This window comes from Eschrichtius robustus, chromosome 8 (assembly GCF_028021215.1).
Source record: "Eschrichtius robustus isolate mEscRob2 chromosome 8, mEscRob2.pri, whole genome shotgun sequence".
Lineage (NCBI taxonomy): Eukaryota > Metazoa > Chordata > Mammalia > Artiodactyla > Eschrichtiidae > Eschrichtius > Eschrichtius robustus.
In genome coordinates this window covers 72,857,921-72,873,480 of record NC_090831.1, presented here as the reverse complement: position 1 = coordinate 72,873,480, position 15,560 = coordinate 72,857,921, and the positions used below count along the sequence as shown (strand labels likewise).

At 34.9% G+C, this 15,560-nt stretch overlaps 1 protein-coding gene across 1 annotated transcript in view; it reads left to right on the top strand.

Moving 5' to 3' along the window:
* The window catches only part of VPS50 (VPS50 subunit of EARP/GARPII complex), a 130,111-nt gene that overhangs the window by 6,852 nt on the left and 107,699 nt on the right, over positions 1 to 15,560 (top strand). Inside the window, exons 2-3 of the mRNA XM_068549991.1 lie at positions 1,067 to 1,135; positions 13,432 to 13,554. Coding sequence (XP_068406092.1) covers positions 1,067 to 1,135; positions 13,432 to 13,554 — 192 coding nt within the window. The remainder of the gene's footprint in view (positions 1 to 1,066; positions 1,136 to 13,431; positions 13,555 to 15,560) is intronic.

The following is a 15,560-nucleotide window of genomic DNA, read 5'->3' as shown; positions in this document are numbered from 1 at the left end:
TGTGTGTGTGTGAGAGAGAGAGTATGAGAGAGGGAGAGAGAGACAAAGAAAGCTGCGGGGGTGGTATTCTGGGGATAATGGAAGATTGGGGATGAGGTAGAGCACCTTGTCATAAAAAATTGTAGCTGTGACTGGTGGTATTTTATAATAGGGAAGAGAAAATACACACCTCTGTAATTTAAAAATGAGCAGGTTCTACTCTAAGACTCAAATGATCAACCTAAACATAACATATATTTTGGTTACCAAGGACACCAAAGAGCCAATATAGAGTATCTAAAGGACAGAAACTTGGCATTAGCGTAAATCTCTCCTCAAGTTCATGTACCAGCTAATTTTGCTTATAGACTAATATTACAGGGAATTTAGGTGTCTGCTTTGAATAGACTATGTTAAAAAGAGGCTTTTAAAGAAAATTTAAATGGCTGACTTCTTTCTGTCTTGATAACTTTCCCTGGTACAAATGAGACTTTCACAATCCCTCATTTGATGTGAATATAGAAAGTACCAGGTACTTTGTATAAAGAGCTAAAGCAGTGAGATGTGAGATTTAAGTCTCAATTATGTAGTATAAATTGGGTGCATTGGTGAGAAATGATAAAATCTAGGGATTACTTATGTATTAACTAAGCAATTATCATTATTTAAAAATCTTTGGTTAGCTCAGTCAGTTGGTATATTATATCTGTGGGTCATAAATGCTTGGACCTTTTTAACATGTGTATTTGGTCATGATTAATAGATAAGTGCTTTTATAGAATGCTTTTTGTCACCCAAGTTTCTTTTTGTTGTTTTTGAATCATGGTTAAGTTAGACTTCAACCGTTAGGTATAAAGGTGCCATATAGTAATTTTATTTTAAATTTCCAAAAGTACATCTTTACTTAATTTAATAATAGTATAGTACTATATGTGTTGTGACAATTGTTTTTAGAAACGTATGTTCTATTTTAACGCAGGAAAATTTCTGTTTTTAAAATGGTGATTTCTATTTCAATAAGTATATTCTATCATGTTACAGTTCTGCAGCACAATTAAAATTCCTTTTATGTTATTTTTTTTTTAAGGGTCTGAAAAGTCCCCCAGAGAGCCTCAGTGATGTGGGTGCCATTGAGAGTCTCCGGGTCCCTGGAAAGGTATTGATCTACATGAATGAGCGCGACTTTTCACTTCCTTAAGAAAATATTGTTGCCTTTGGATAACTGATTCACAGAAGCTTTTCCTTCCCACAGGCAGATGGTTGTTATGATGAGCTAGGTAAAGTTTTATAATGCAGTAGGCTTGGGGCTTGTTTTTGCTTTCATTACTCATTGGGATGCAGTATGATTCATTATAGTGAAGCAGAAAATGGGAAATTGATAAATTTAGAGCTTATTATTGTATCAAATTCTTTGCCTGAAAGCAGTTATATATCTGTAAATGAAACTTATTGATTCATCTGCTGTAATTTGGATAAATAAAATGAAATGGCTTACTTTTTGTGCTGTAACACTGAGCCAAAAATCATAGTAAATTATGTTTTTGTTATGGAGCAGAGATTTTTTTTTTTATTTTATAAATTTATTTATTTTTGGCTGCATTGGATCTTTGTTGCTGTGTGTGGGCTTTCTCTAGTTGCAGCAAGCGGGGGCTACTCTTTGTTGCGGTGCACGGGCTTCTCATTAAGGTGGCTTCTCTTGTTGCAGAGCACGGGCTCTAGGTGCGTGGGTTTCAGTAGTTGTGGCACGGGCTCAGTAGTTGTGGCTCGCGGGCTCTAGAGCGCAGGCTCAGTAGTTGTGGCTCACGGGCTTAGTTGCTCCGTGGTGTGTGGGATCTTCCTGGACCAGGGCTCAAACCCTTGTCCCCTGCACTGGCAGGTGGCTTCTTAACCACTGCGCCACCAGGGAAGTCCCTGGAGCAGAGATTTTTGAGTAAGTAGCTAAAGCACAGCTTATGCTAAATTGTAGATATCTTGGATTTTAATCCCCTGATATTCATGTGAACTTCGCAGTCTACAAATAGGTGTCACTTGAAAGCTAGCTGGCTTCCCCTCAGGAGAAATATTAGCCATTGTTAAACAAATAAATCCCTGCTGTCTCACTCTCCGGGGCCTCGCCACTCACAGCTGCCTCTATGTATAGCAGCTCTATCGCGGATCAAAGCCTGTTTTGAATGTCTGCTCTTGTGATTTTCAATTTGAGGATCATATTTGAAACTACTGTTTGTTTCCTGTGTCTGGCAACTTAATACACAGGGCTTGTTTCTCTTGATCAGCAATCATACGGCCTCTTACCACACCTCAGTGTCAGCTGCTTAGGAGGATGATTTCCCACCTCTTTGAGGTGCCTTATCCCCTAAAGTGAATTTTGTATTTACTGCTTAGCTTTTATATTAGGTCAGATACAAATATGATAAAATTCTAACCAAAGCTTTTGCATGAAATGGCTCAGAAGCTATAAAGAGGCATTTTGAATAGTTTTATATAATTTTAGAAAAGACTATTGAATGTGATAAAATTGGGAACTAAGAGATAACCATAAATCCTAATTGACAGATAATTCTCTGTATTTCTTTGACTTAAAAAAAAGATTATCAGACATTATGAACATGCCTTGAAGTAGATTGCATTAGATGTTTCAGAACCAGAGTAAAATTGATAAGTGAGCCTCTTTAAAAAATACATGAATGTATTGCATAGGAACTTTCTGTTGTCTTTAAACCATGAGTCCGTGATGTTTTTCCACTAGTGGTAGGTAGAGAATTTATAATGATCTCATTACATAGTCTTCTTACTGACTCTGCACCCTCTCCCCATCAGTGATCAGCGGTGTATACTCTTTATTCTTAAAAAAAAGATTTTTTTAATTTTTAGTTTTTAATTTTTAAAAAAACTTTATTTTATATTGGAGTATAGTTGATTAATGCACAGGGAATTCTACTCAATCTTCTGTAATAACGTAAATGGGAAGAGAATTTGAAAAAGAATAGATACGTGTATATGAATAGCAGTGTATACTTTTAAGATGATGGGCTCTGGCTAGAGAGGCCAGTCTGGAATCACGAGGTCAGCAAGTGTAAATGGTTCAGGTGATGATTAAGCCTAGGGCAGTGGGCTGATTGAAACACACTAAGAAGCTAATTTAGTTAAACTGTAAAACAGCTAATGGTAAAATTAGCATCAATGCCTTCAGCTTAAATTTAGCCTTATGCTAAGAAAGCCTTATGAGTTTTTTATGTCTATTCTCTCTGTGCTCTCTCTGGAAACATCTCAAGTACTGCAGGGTGAGCTACTCTGGGTGGTTTTGAGAAATTGAATTGCTGGGTCAGGAGAGTGGCAAAGCTCCAGTCAGCAGATTAAGTTTGATGTGGTTGAAGTTCACAGTCAGTATTGAGACTAAGAATTAAGAAGGCTCACATTCAGAAATTCCTTACACAGCATAGCTTGGTATAACTTAAATGCTGAAACATAATGCTGGGTTTCACAACTTAGATGTTACTTTATAGTTAGGTCATACATATAAATTTAATTTTCTCTAAAAATTCTGTAACTGTTTATGGTGACAAATGTTAACTAGACTTATTGTGGTGATCATTTTGCAATATATGCAAATATCAAATGATTATTTTGTACACCTGAAACTAATATATTGTATCTCAATTATACCTCAATTTAAAAAAAGGATTATTTTAGCTTGGATTCCCCTGATATTCCAGTGGGAGAAGTAAAAAACAAAAAATCAATTTACACTGTTTAAGTGTTCAATGTAAATACTTGTATAGAGAAGCTTTTAAACGTTAATTCATTTAATAGCTCTATCTCTCAAGTATAGGTAGAACATTTTAAAAAAGGCATCTTTCATCTTCAGGAATGGACCCATTTCTTTTTCCTGTTCTTGTCATCATATTTTTCTAAGTTGTAACAAGGAATTGAGATTTCATTGGGGTTTTCAAGAAAGAAAGTTTAGCTTGGGTGTTACATTAAAAGGTTCTTGTATAAAGGATAAGTAGGAGGGAAATATTAAGATGGAGCATATGAAACGGCTGTTTTAGATTAGAAATGGTCTAATATTGGCAAATTTCATATGGTTTGACTCATTAGGAAAAGGAGGATAGTTAAGGAGAACTGAAGAAGGGAATCAGGTGAGCTTGATAATCCAGAAAGTACTATTGATTTTTTTTTTTCTTGAGAACTATATAAATTCTGAGTGGGAAGAAACCTTAGAAATCATCTGGTACAATTTCTGCATTTTAGAGATAAGATGACACTATATCCCATTTTAAGAGGAGATGTGAGTCAAATAATAATCCATATACTGGAAAATTGGAATTTTGGTGGAGAAAATAGTACAGAAAGTAAAAAAAAAAAAAAAAAGAAAGGATTCTTTTCAGAATTTGCTATAGGAAAGGAAACTTTGAGCAGATTAAAAAAATCTTAGCTTAAATAGTTCAGAGCCAAGGTCAATGGTGCCCAAACTTTGCTGCACATTAGAATTACCGGTACCCAGGCCGTACCCCAGTCCAATTAAATCACCGCCTGGGGGGTGGAGCCAGGCGTCGGTAGCGTTTAAATATCCCCAGCTGATTCCAGTGTGGAGCCATGTTTGGGAACCATCGGCCAAGCTGAGGACGCGATGAGGAGAAAGAACGGGAATACAGGAACCGTTCTAGATAAAATTTTGGAAGTTTTATGGGCAATTTTTGTGGGAAAAAGTAGAATGAAGAGTTAGTGATGACCTAAAATTTCATTCCTGGGAAATGGATTCTGTTGTTTTCAAATTTATGGGATTTTCATGCAGAGGTAAGGATATAAGAAATCTATATTGTATTTACTGACTAAACTTGTTATCCATTTAAGGAAATGTATATTGTTTGAATTATGTGAAAGATTTTTAGATAATTTAATTGGTTACAGAATTATGAAGAATTAAGACCAGCATTTGTTATATAATAATTGTAATAGCCACATGGTTAGTAGTTATAGAACTTATTGGGACTGTGTTTGAGAGGATTTGTTAAATCCCGATTAAAAAATAAAAATATCAGAACCTTATAAATCTATATCTTAAGTAAACTTAAGTAAACATCTTAAGTAAACTTCCCACAGTGCTTCTATAATGTTTACATATCATAAACCTGAAAAAGAGTACTAATATGAATATTGTTTATGAATTTTTACTGAAATACTGCCTTCTGATATTATTCTTTAAAGATAAGGGTTTTTTTTGGTTGTTTTTTAAGGCCTTGACTTTACTGACTTGTAAATACAAATAGGATTCAGCTACATTTACTCTTGCATGATTGGCTTAACTATGCCTTTGATTTTCTTCATCAAAGAAAAATATAGGGTGAGGAGACAAAAGAAATAGCTGTTGCAGTCAAAACCTGAAAATATATTTGTCTAAATATAAGAAGTATTTTTGTTTGTATACTTAATTTATTCCATCGATATTTATTGAGTACCTACCTACTGTGTAGCATTTCTATTATATAACATTCTGGGAGTTTGGGCAGAGTGTTTTCTAGCTTTTAGAATACTTCTGTGAAGTAAGATAAATGGATTTGACTGACTTCTTAGAATCCGTGAAAAGAATCCTAAAACCACACTAATTACAGAGCTTTATTTTCAGAACTTTACCAAAACATGAGGAAAGTGCTGGAATAAGAGCCAAGAGAGCTAGGTTCAAGTATGGACTTAAACTTTCAGCTTATTAAAGGGAAGTCATTTTAATAGCTTTGTGCCCCAGCGTGCTCATCTGTGAAAACATGTGATTAAACTAGATGATATTTAAGAGCCCTTTTAGCTCTGATATTTTATACTATCTTTATTGTAATATTTGTAGGAGAGAGATGACAAAAATACAGTCAAAAGAATAAACTGATGAGTCTATTGCTGTCTGATTTAGACAGGATTAGTATTGAAAATTATGACTAGGAGACTTTCTTAGCTTTAGTGATTGGGATAATCACTAAATTTCAATTTAGGATTATGTTTCATTTAAGACAGGTGTCTTCTGCAGGTGGTACCAAGAGGGACTCTTACCATGGATCTGCAGAATCATTTAGACTTTTTCTTAGGCATTCATGGCTAAAAATATTTAACTGTGTTCTTTTTAACCATTAATGAAATTATGCTTCTCTTGGCTTCAGATGCTTTGATATTCTTAACCCTTCTTTCATAGCAAATCATAAAATATCATTTACACAGTGCATTTGGCAATCATTTATTGAGTGAGGCTGTTACTAAGTTTTGAAGATGCAAAGAGGTACAAGACTCTATTCCTACCTGAACCTGAGTAGGAGAGACAAGCAAAAATAGATAATTGCAGAGGAGTATAGTAGAGGTCTATACTAAGGTATGCACAGTGGTAGCACAGCTAGGAGAGGATTAGGGGTAGGTAGATGTGAGTGCAGGGTCTTCTAGAATTGGTGATTAATTTGTTTTAGAAAGATAATTAGGGTACAGATAGATATGTGAGTGGCAATCCTAGACCAGGATACTGATTAAGAAGATAAGAGTATGAGGTTTAGGAAATGGAAAAGGGTTAAATTTGAGAGACATTTTAAAAGTAGGATTTAGGACTGAGAATTTTATTGGATGTAGAAGGTGTAGGAATTGGAAAGACTGGCGTCATTAGACACTGGGATTGAAGGTGCTGTGATGTCTTTTCTCAGAATAGATAGTATTTCTTCTTTTAAGGAGAGGGTCTGATGAGGTGTTTGAAAACTAAAAAACAAACCAGAAAACCGTAAATTAAGACTTATACACTGGACTTTTCTGTCTGTGCTTCAGCTTATGTGTCTTTTCTTCAGCTTTAGCTAGACAGGCATGTGGCAAACAGCTTGATATTTTTCACTGAAGTTGAGAAATTTTTAAAGATAGCTTTTAAAAAATTTTGTATATCTGATGTCTCCAAAGCTATTATCTTTAATGTTTTCTTTTTCATAGAAATAGATTTAGGAAAATACTTGTTAAAATAGCATAACTATTGAATAAGAGAATTAAATAAAAATATTTGGCAGGGTATCAAATATGAAAGTTTTGCTTTCCAGTTTTGTGATTTTTAGTATGTGTTAGTAATTCAGTACATTTCCATGAATAAAATCAGTTTTCCTTCAAGATCTGTTTCTTTAAAAACAAATATGTGTATATTTGGAATGTTGTTATTTTGAAGAAAGGATTAAAATACATTATTTTTATCACTTAAGCATAAAGCTGGATTAAAATAATGCCACTTTAATAAACTTTTATAAAAATCTTCTGGAAATCATTTTGCCGAAACCTCCTTTCAAATTGTAACCCTAGTAATATTCCACTAGATGGCACTGAGAGCCTGAAGAAAAACAGGGTTGGCTTGAAAAGTTCTGTTTTATTTAAAACACACACACAAACGGATGAAACGGCTGCTTTGATGAATTATTATTGTTCTAGTGGGATTTTAAGAAAATGTGCCATTTCCCCACATAATCAGACATCTGCCAATTCATTATAAACGTACATGGTATATGTATAGTTTTAGGGTGTTTGTGATCTTGAATCTTATTTCATTTGGAAACAGAAAACCTGTTTTTGTTCAGTGATTTATGATTTTTATAATACTGATTGCATATTGAAAACTTCATGTCTTTGTTCTTCCTTTAAGCTCTGTGTAGTTTTTGATAGATAAACATTTTTTTGCTCTCAATTAGAGCTCTAATGTAATGTTAACTTTGGTAAGACTATGGTTTCTGTTTTTAGAATAGCTATTTTTGTTGGCTGATGAAAAATGCAAACAGAAAAATAAAGCTTTTGTCTTGGCAAACCCAAATTCATGCTTTATAAGAGCAAACTTTCTTCCTTTACTCCCTTCCTTTCTCCCTCCCAACACAATGCATTCTGCATTTATTCCGGAATATAATGTGAACTATGGTCTAATAAGCTAAGTACAGAGATGGAAGTTGGTTTGCATTTCTTTTTTTTATTCTACTGTGCATTTTCTTCGGGGTTTTGAAACCTGACCTGTGAAATGAAGATTTTTGCATTCATCTTTTTGTTCGAATAAAAACCTACTACTGCAGATGATAAGTTTCCAGGCTGTTCTTGTGGGTTTAAAAATGAAATTCCTTTTCAAAGAGAATATTGAATTGAATAATGTTAAGGAGAACTGTTAAGCCGTCACAACTAACTTTTTACATTTATAAAATTGAATAGGATTGAAAGTCTGAGCTTCGGTTGATGTTTTAATTAGTGTGGTATTTTGGGTAATTTGAAAGTAGTCATTAAATATAAAATTTGCAGTCTTTCTTTTCCCTCCTAAACTTGAATGCATTCCCTTAAGAGGTGAACTCTTAAGTGGGAAATAGCTTTGTAAAATTATAGCCTGGTTTCTTTAGAAACCATAAATATATTGGAAATGTTTTATAACACCTTACACTTGAGGGCTCTAATTGTTTTATAGACTTGAATCCTCAGTTCTTTTTTTTTTTTTTTTTTTTTTAAATTTACTTATTTATTTATTTTTGGCTGTGTTGGGTCTTCGTTTCTGCGCGAGGGCTTTCTCTAGTTGTGGTGAGCGGGGGCCACTCTTCATCGCGGTGCGCGGGCCTCTCACTATCGTGGCCTCTCTTGTTGGGAGCACAGGCTCCAGACGCGCAGGCTCAGCAGTTGTGGCTCACGGGCCCAGTTGCTCCACGGCATGTGGGATCTTCCCAGACCAGGGCTCGAACCCGTGTCCGCTGCATTGGCAGGCAGACTCTCAACCACTGCGCCACCAGGGAAGCCCCCTCAGTTCTCATATAACCTTTTGTTGTTACGTTCAGAGGAAAAATGGCTCGGCTAAAATCAAAGATGTTGACTTAAATGTTTATTATGATTGTTTTACTTTATTTTTCATAAAGTTACATTTACGATATGCATTTTTAATATGTATGTTCACGTAGCTTTATCTTGGAGATGATCAAAATAGAAGAGTAGGCTAGGTAGTATGTGTTATATGCAACCTTATAGTGTATTGTGACTGCTGGAAAAGACAGCCTCTAAAGTATTGAATGACTTCTTCGTTATCTACCAGTTTCCTAAAATATTCCTGCTTGGTTTATTATGTTAAGAAAATATTGAATGTTTATGCTTACTTTTTGGTTACAGTGTCTGGCACAGTGATATGTGTTAAGATATTTTTAGTAAAGGAAAAATATGGTTCTAGTATATATAAAAGTGTGTTGAATTTTAAAAACATCTCTCCCCCATTGACATTTTTCTGCCCTGCGGGAAGCCATCCTCTATTCCTTAATCTGTTGTATGCTTTCCCACTCCACTGTTTTTGCTTTTGCTTTGCTTTATATTTGTAACCTTATTCCCCCAATTTCTAATATTTAAAATTTTACCTTTTCTCATATTCTCTAAATGCCACCTCTTCCATCAGATGTGAACTCACTATCCTTTGATGCCCTTCATTTTGTTTGTATTTCCTTTATGTTCTGTCCTGCATCGTCATTGTTTATTCATCTAACCCCCTCCTATTACTTCAGCAACTATTTGTGGGAAGATTTGTATTTTACTCATCTTTGTTTCTGTATGACCTAGTACAGAGAATTTTTACATAGTGGGAATTTTAAAAGAAATTGTTAAATTGAAATATATGACTTGACCGGGAAAGATAAGTTAATACTAGAGCTTTGCCAATAGGCAGGTTATTTCCTAACGATAGTATGGGAGAGAGGTTTGATTTGTACTTTTTCGACATTTGTACTTTTGTTTTTATCTCCTTTACAATTAAACTCATTACTTTAATTGTAGTTTTTCTCCAGCTTTAATTCTGGGGTGGTGTTCATGTACTTTTTAGGTGTAGTTGATTACCTACCATCAGCAGGCAAGTTGTGGCACATTTGATGGTCTGTAGTTGTTGACATATTATTTTTGGATTTTCAAAGTTTGCAGAGCATTTATACCACTATTATTAATGATAATATGTATTTATTAGTTACTATGTGTCATAAACTTTACTATAACAATTCTTTAAAACATTTTATTAATATAATATCAGTCTGTAAGGCTGAAATATTTTATTACCAAACATCGTTAAAGCATCTAATCTTGGTAACTTGGCAAAATTATGGAGTAATTGTTTTAAGAATATGCCATCTAGCTGTTTCTGTTTGTTTTTCTAATTTACATGCATAAAATATCCCTAAAATCATTTTACATTTATTATTTCTAGTTAGAAGAAAGAAGCCTTTCCTTAAGAGTTTGCGGAAAATTTTGACTATCAAAACAAGAACATGTTGTCTCTTCCTTTCCTTTTGTTCATATATTCCTTTTTTTATACAGTTCACTGTGTAAATTAATTTTAGTTTGATTCATGATTTTTATCTACAGTGTGCCTTGGCACTTCGGAACATAATGATGGAGAATAAGGAGAAACCTCAGTTCTCGAGAAATGTGTAATCTGATCGAGCTGTCAGCACTAACAGTGATGAAACGTTTAGAGAATGATTGGGTAGCAGCAGAGTCTTACAGACAACCAGTGCAGTGGGATTAACGGGAACAAACACGGTGATTGGGATTCTAGGCAGAATGGAGTTTGTCTGATTGAGTTCAGATGTATGTTTTCACACAGGAGCCACGAAGTTGTCTGAAAGGAGAGGGTATTTTATAGGGATATGGTGTTGGGCATTTGTTTTTGTTTTTGAATTCTGGTTTGTGTGCTGTTTCTTTTTCTGCCTTTCTTGGTTTTCTCTCTCTCCTTAGTCCAGGTTACGTAGAGTGTCAAGTGTTACATGTCACTTCTTTGAAATTGTATGAGTTTGTCTGCTCTCTGTGATATAATTGCTTAGTTCTCTAGGAAGGAATGGCGTTTGACCTTTTTATATGCATATACAGATGGTACTCTTTTTTACAGATTCATCACACTTGTGAAACGTGCACTTGTGAAATATTTATAAATGAAATCATGCTTTCCCTTTGGCATTTTTAATAACTTTGGATATTTGTTTCACTGTCGTTTTGAGTGTGTGTGTGTGTGTGTATATGTATGTATGTCCTTTACAAGTGAAAAAAAACTAGGCATGAAGAGACTAAGTAAGTTGTCCAAGGTTAATAACAGAGTTGCAGCTAAAACCCAAGTGTCTTTACCTTTAGAACAATCAATTAGGTAGTATAGGGAGAACAGCGTGTAGTTACATGCCATTGGCATTTACACATTTGAGATGAAAGTGCTCATTCATTGCAGTCTATTTGAATTCCTGGCTTGTTTCATATCTGATGGTTTTCATTCTTAGCAATTTTTGTAATCTTCAATTTTTCTGTGAATAGAACCAAGTACATTTATTTGCTAGTGGTGCTATGGAATTACTAGGGAGGCAGCATTGCTATATCCTCACTTGGGCTTTATTCCTTCCCTCAGCTTGCAGCATCTGAAGCTGCTATTTCAAATGCCTATGACCCTTTAGGGAGGGAGATTGCCAGGAATTTCTCATCTCTTTTTCTATTTCATGTCTCACTGTCGATTCAGATTTCCACTGGATGCAGGGAGGTTGCCTGTGGATAGGCGAACTAGTTGGGAACCCTTCCACAAATGGTGTGGGTTTAACCCATGTCTGTTAAACCTCTTCAGTGCCATTGTCCAAGGTGCTACACAGATTAGTGGGTTGTAGATAAATCCCCACCGAAATACAGCTCCACTGTTAGGATGCTGGATTTCTTACTACACTCATAGTATCTAATTGCATGCTAAATCAGTGATGGCTGTGTCTTTAACCTTTTTTTTTTTTTTTTTTTTGGTTAGTGTATTTTTATAAGTTGAGTTTTGGTACCGAAGAGGCATTTTCTTTTTCATGCACTCTTAATTCTGCAGGTTTAGTTTTTATATGACTTTGCCTTCTCTTTTCAATTTATTGGAATTTTAAATGTAAACAGTTAATATTCTCTTAAGTTTCAGATTTATTGCTCTAATATTTTCTTTTAGCTTGAATATACTAAGAGGAAATTTATAGTAATAATTTTATCAATTTAAAATATAAATTAAAATCTAAAAGATATATAAGCTAGCCTCTTTTTTATAAGTGAAAACTAGCCCTGCAATAAAATAATCTAGAGTATCTCTGTTTGGAATATATTGTCCTCAAATTAACCATATAATTTTTGTGTATTTAATTAGTGATGATTCATTAAGAATTTTTGTTAAGTATTATTTTGACTGTAAAGTGATTTTAAATACTAGTTTCTTTTTTAAAAATTTTATTTATTTATTTTGGCTGTGTTGGGTCTTCATTGCTGCGCACAGGCTTTCTCTAGTTGCGACGAGTGGGGGCTACTCTTCATTGAGGTGTGCGGGCTTCTCATTGCGGTGGCTTCTCTTATTGGAGCACGGGCTCTAGGGCACGTGGGCTTCAGTAGTTGTGGCTCGTGGGCTCTAGAGCGCAGGCTCAGTAGTTGTGGCACACTGACTTAGTTGCTCCACGGCATGTGGGATCTTCCCGGACCAGGGCTCGAACCCGTGTCCCCTGCATTAGCAGGCGGATTCTTAACCACTGCACCACCAGGGAAGTCCCAATACTAGTTTCTTTTTGTGTACTTAAATGTATTTGAGATTAATTTTAATAAAAAACTGAATGACAATTATATGTCTATAATAATGTCTTGATTAATGAGTGTGGCAGGGAGTGGGTATCTGAGTTATTGAAATTTCCCAGTTAACTGAAGGTTTATCCAATTATGCAGTGAACTTGCATGGGATAAGGATGCTGACATTAGGGGTAGGGATTTGTCTGTTAAGCTCCTTTTTTGTTGTATAAATCCATAGAAGCCCCATACTCTATCATTAGAAAGCAAGCATTTTATCAAACTCAGAGCTTTAGGTTCATAATCAGTTCATTAATTGTAGTATCAGTACACCTTGAAGGAAGCCTCATGGAATTACAGAGCTAAACTTGTGAACCTTTTCTAGACATAAAATTACAGAACTAATCTTGTGGACCGTTTCTGGAACCAGTATTTCTTAGCCAAGCAGTGAGATTTTCAGCAGAAGGAAGGATTTCTGCTGTTCAGGCTTCCAATACTAATTGTGACCTGAAAGTCATTGAGATGTACGCTGGTTATCTGTGGTGAGAGAGATTTAGAACATTGTTAGATGATGAAAACGTATATATATGTGATATGTATATATGATCGATATTCGGTAGTCTGTTTTTTCCTTTTGTTAAACATCAATTCTCTCAGCTACTAGTTGGCATGCAAGGAATTGAAAATAAAATCTAGATCTTCAAACTGGCTCGTTTTCCCCTCCAATAGATGGGTAGTTTTTAGTGTTTGGCTGTTTACTAATTTTCCATGAACTTTCCTGTTTTCTATTAGTTGTCTCCTTGGTCAGAATGTTTCCTGGGAGAATTGTCAGTGTTAAGACAGCTGATTATTTATTTCCATGCAGATAGAATTATAACAGTTACAAGTAATGTAATTGTGGTTTCCTTTCCCTTAAAGGAGGAATTCCGAGAACTTCGAGAACAATCTAGTGATCCTCAAGCTGAACAAGAACTAATTAATAGTATCGAACAAGTGTATTTTTCTACGGACTCATTTGATATTGTTAAATATGAGCTGGAGGTAAAAAAAAAAAAATTCATTAACCTATCTAAAGCCTATTTTGTTCAGTGATTGAATTTGTGAGTGAGATATGAATGCTTTTTAGGGGCATTGTAGTTTTTTCATGCCAGGACTGGTCTATGATGACCATATTGTGACTAAATGAACTATCAGCATTGTTTAAAGATGAGAGTATTTTTAAAAATGTAAAATTAAGTGCAGCTATAGAATATTGGTCCAGGAAACACTTTTGTATTTTTGGTTTTTAACTGTTATCACACAATATGTTAGTATGCTGTCTCTATCTTATTTTATGTGGGCTAAATATGTTTGGGAAAGCTCTGAAACTTTTAATCGTGAAAGTATATTTACATAATTGTTTAGTCATGATAAATACCCCATGCCTTAATTTTTTTTTTAATTTTTTTTTAACATCTTTTTTGGAGTATAATTGCTTTACAATGTTGTGTTAGTTTCTGCCGTATAACAAAGTGAATGATCTATACATATACATATATCCCCATATCCCCTCCCTCTTGCATCTCCCTCCCACCCTCCCTATCCCACCCCTCTAGGTGGCCACAAAGCACTGAGCTGATCTCCCTGTGCTATGCGGCTGCTTCCCACTAGCTATCTATTTTACATGTAGTAGTGTATATATGTCAGTGCCACTCTCTCACTACGTCCCAGCTTACACTTGCCCCTCCCTGTGTCCTCAAGTCTATTCTCTACATCTGTGTCTTTATTCCTGTCTTGCCCTTAGGTTCTTCAGAACCTTTTTTTTTTTTTTTTCAGATTCCATATATATGTGTTAGTATACAGTATTTGTTTTTCTCTTTCTGACTTCACTCTGTATGACAGACTCTAGGTCCATCCACCTCACTATAAATAACTCAATTTCATTTCTTTTTATGGCTGAGTAATATTCCATTATATATATGTGCCACATCTTCTTTATCCATTCATCTGTTGGTGGACACTTAGGTTGCTTCCATGTCCTGCCTATTGTAAATAGTGCTGCAATGAACATTGTGGTACATGTCACTTTTTGAATTATGGTTTTCTCAGGGTATATGCCCCGTAGTGGGATTGCTGGGTCGTATGACTTCAGGCTATACTACAAAGGTACAATAATCAAGACAGTATGGTACTGGCACAAAAACAGAAATACAGATCAATGGAACAGGATAGAAAGCCCAGAGATAAACCCATGCACATATGGTCACCTTCTCTTTGATAAAGGAGGCAAGAATATACAATGGAGAAAAGACAGTCTCTTCAATAAATGTTGCTGGGAAAACTGGACAGCTACACGTAAAAGAGTGAAATTAGAACACTCCCTAACACCATACACAAAAATAAACTCAAAATGGATTAAAGACCTAAATGTAAGACCGGACACTATAAAATTCTTAGAGGGAAACATAGGAAGAACACTCTTTGACATAAATCACATCAAGATCTTTTTTGACCCAACTCCTAGAGTAATGGAAATAAAAACAAAAATAAACAAATGGGACCTAATGAAACTTAAAAGCTTTTGCACAACAAAGGAAACCATAAACAAGACGAAAAGACAATCCTCAGAATTGGGAAAATATTTGCAAACGAAGCAACTGACAAAGGATTAATCTCCAAAATTACCAAGCAGCTGATGCAGCTCAATATCATAATTGTTTATAACATTGGCATTTTACAATTATAAGAACTTCAAAAAAAGTCAGAATAGTAAAATTCGGGTTTTAGATGAAACCAATTGCAGTATGCATATGTACTTCATATGCAGTACATACAGAATTAGTACCCAGCGTATTCTGAAATTTCATCATCAGTTGACTGAGACTTGAAGTCTAACTTGGGAGTTTCCCATCTACACAATGGTGTGCATTTTTGTTAGTTCCCATACTATCCTCCAGAGTATGTATAATCTAGAATGTACTCTAACAGCTGTCACTGTCACACTGTAGTACTTAGTTACCATTCATAGTATTTCAGAGGGGAAATATGTTTTGAGTTCTGTCCTGGAC